This window comes from Sinocyclocheilus anshuiensis, unplaced genomic scaffold (genome assembly GCF_001515605.1).
Source record: "Sinocyclocheilus anshuiensis isolate Anshui unplaced genomic scaffold, SAMN03320099.WGS_v1.1 scaffold293, whole genome shotgun sequence".
NCBI classification, from domain to species: domain Eukaryota; kingdom Metazoa; phylum Chordata; class Actinopteri; order Cypriniformes; family Cyprinidae; genus Sinocyclocheilus; species Sinocyclocheilus anshuiensis.
The window spans coordinates 670,300-673,456 of record NW_015540858.1 but is presented as its reverse complement, the minus strand read 5'-3'; the positions used below and the strand labels follow the sequence as shown (position 1 = coordinate 673,456).

The following is a 3,157-nucleotide window of genomic DNA, read 5'->3' as shown; positions in this document are numbered from 1 at the left end:
TATATATATATATATATATATATATATATATATATATATATGATTTTGATTTATTATTTTTATATTGATGAACTGGACCATATCTAAAACATTTATCTAAATTAAAATTTTTCTTTATTCTAAAATATACAAAAATAGTAATAATATACCATGTGTAGGTGTGTCTACATTTTTGAATAGTACTGTATATTATATATATATATATATATATATATAGTATGCATAATGTACAATTGACACTTGTTTATAATTTACATTTTGTATGAATAAAATAATTAAAACATTTTATATAGCATTTTCATTTCATATTTTTATAATGTATATTTTTGATGCTTTTAGAAGCTTTTTGCCACTTTAGACATTCCACATTTTTTAATTTTCTATTTTTTTCCCCCTATTTTTTTTAAATCTTAGAATGTTTTTTTTCTGCCTCAACGCAAAACGAGCTGATGCTAAACAAATATTTGTATAAAATATGCAGATTTGGGATTTTATCTTCCATGTTTGACATCAAAGCGCCCCTGGAGTCTCTTTGAAGTCCGTGTCTTTTCTGCGTCTCTGGAGTCTGGGATCGAGAGCCGAGCGCCCCTCCGTCCAGACGCATATAAATTCTCTCTCTGTAATTATGTAAATGTAGTGTTTGTATTTATAGACAGAAGCCACAGGCTGCTGGCCTCAACCTGACGCAGCTGGAAAGCATCTTGGTCTAAACTATAATACCCGTCTCCACGAGCTTGAGTGGGGGTTCAAGAATAGCACTCGTGCGACATCCCTCGCTTGCCATAAACGTCTCCGTTTTCTGGGGACCTCGATTTCCAGTGGCTTCAAAGGAGCCCGTAATAAGAGACTAGCAGCCGACATCCAATAGGTCAGACTGAACATGACAGGCAAAGACAACAGAGACCTGATGAATATATATTCAAATTTAGTTTAATATTTACAATAAATACAGTACTTACAATATAAAATGTATGTACACAATCGTATAAAACCCCAGGACTAGAGCACAACCCCTAGAGCATAGGGTGCAACGAGGCACTGACCACTCAGTGTGCATCAAGATACAAGATGTTTGAAAAGAAATGCAAACACATTTGAACACACAGCTCTGTCTGTTGCATAGTAGCAAGGCAGTTTCAAGAGCAAAACATTGTCGTTGTGCATTTTACAATTTACATTAGAAAACTGGAGGTTTGCTAGTCGTCAGGCTTTGCACTCTTCGTGGCTTCGGAAAGGCACCGTTAAACATACATGCTGTCTCCCGATTGGACACAGATTCGTAGGACCAGCCCTTCAGGACGCATATTACCCATAAAAGGCTTTAAAAAGAGCTCAATCTATGTAGTACCAGCTACTTGTTATAAAAGTACACTCGTAAAAATAAAGGTTCTTTTTTTTGGCATCGATGGTTCCATAAAGAACCTTCTACATCAAAGGAACCTTTCCAAAGTTCTTCATAGAGTCAAAAGTTCTTTATTTGTTCTTCAAATGGTTCTGAGAGGTTCTTTGGGAACCAAAAATGGTTCTTTTGGAATCTTTATTTTTAAGAGGACTCTCAAAAATAAAGGTTCTTTATTGGCATTGATGGTTCCATGAAGAACCTTTAACATCCATGGAACCTTTTCAATGCACAAAAGGTTCTTTATAGTGTAAAAGGTTTCTTTAGATTATTAAAGTTCTTCACACTAAGAAAAAAATGGTTCTTTTAAGAACTGATCACTGAAAGGTTCCAAAAATTGTTATTTTGGATCCTTTATTTTTAAGAGTGTATGATGATATATTTCTTTATGCTTTAAGTCATTAAATAAGGCAGTTATGTGGTTGCAGCTCCAGTCCTCACAGGTGTCTCTTCATATGCAGCGCCAGGTGGTCGGAGCGGGAGAAGGCGCGTTCGCACATGTGGCATTGAAACGGCCGATGGCCCGTGTGTTTGCGGAAATGACGCGTCAGCTCGTCGGAACGGGCGAATTTCCATCCGCATCCCTCCCAGTTGCAGTGGTACGGTTTCTCACCTGATGGTGCAAAGCGATGGGATTAGTTTTACTGGTTTCAAAACACAAATGCAAGTTAAAGACAAAGTCAAACACACTCTTACCGGTGTGGGTTCGGTGATGCGCCTTCAAATGCGAGCTCTTGGTGTACGTCTTGCCACAGCCGGCGTAGGTGCAGGTGTGTGTCGCCGTGCGCTTCCTCGGCCAGGTGCGTCGACCTCGCTTGGGTTTGGACTCCATTAGATCCATCGGGGAGGATGGAGGAGTCAGAAGAGCTCTTTGCATGTTGGGTTGCATCCCCATGGCGTCCTCAAACATGCCGAACTGGTGCGGCGCCGTGTAGGGGATCTGCATTTGAGCGTAAGCCGGAGGCGAGTGATGGAAAGCCTGCGGAAATGCGGTTTGGCGCAGATGGGAGTCATCCGGACTCAAAGGAGGCGTCATATTCCCCGTCGCCTGTGGAGAAACGGCCAGTCTGGGTTGCTCGAAAGACATCATGCATGAAACGTTGCCCTCTTGTTTGATTTTTTGGCAGCTCTGTGGCACCATGCCCATCACCGGCCCGTAACCGTCCATTGGTGGCTCGACTTTGATATCAACAAAGTCCTGTCTAGGGAACGAGTTGATGATGAATCTTCCCTGAATGGCACCGTCGTAGGAGTTGTCCACGTCGGATCTCATAAGCTCGGCCATGAGGCTGTTGGAGTATGGCGGAGGAGGTGCGGTGCATTGCTCCGGAGGCACATACGCTCCCGTCGAGTACATGCCGCATGGCTCCGCGTGTGAGACGTACTCAGCTCCCGCCTCTAGAGGTCCTGTTGTGTTGGCCAGGATAAACTCCAGGTCCAAATAATTACTCAGATCCTCGTCATCCTTGCGGCCACGACAAGTGTCCATGTTCTGTGCCACGTTGAGCAGAGGGCAGCCGCCGCTCAGTGGTTTGTCCTCCTCACTTTTCCACCTCTGCAACAGAATCAAAGGTGCTTAGCATTCAAACTCTGTCAGATGGTTTTGCATGACTCATTTTGAAAGCATTTCACTTTTGACATGTACAGTTTACTGTGATTGTCACCTCAACACAACAAATAAGAGTTTAAATCACAAGAAAACAGCAAAAAAAAAAAGACCAAAACAAATTTCTTTTGTCTCTTTTTAAGAACTATCTT

At 41.7% G+C, this 3,157-nt stretch overlaps 1 protein-coding gene across 2 annotated transcripts in view; it reads right to left on the bottom strand.

Moving 5' to 3' along the window:
• Positions 1-1,737: 1,737 nt before the first annotated feature.
• The window catches only part of klf2b (Kruppel like factor 2b), a 3,437-nt gene continuing 2,017 nt past the window's right edge, over positions 1,738-3,157 (bottom strand). The window contains exons 2-3 of one of the 2 annotated variants that reach the window (XM_016485419.1): positions 2,096-2,954; positions 1,738-2,012 (exon numbers count right to left, since the gene is read on the bottom strand). In XM_016485419.1, the coding sequence (XP_016340905.1) occupies positions 1,837-2,012; positions 2,096-2,954 (1,035 nt within the window). In that variant the 3' untranslated portion in view covers positions 1,738-1,836. The remainder of the gene's footprint in view (positions 2,013-2,095; positions 2,955-3,157) is intronic. The other variant, XM_016485420.1, reaches the window with a different exon arrangement.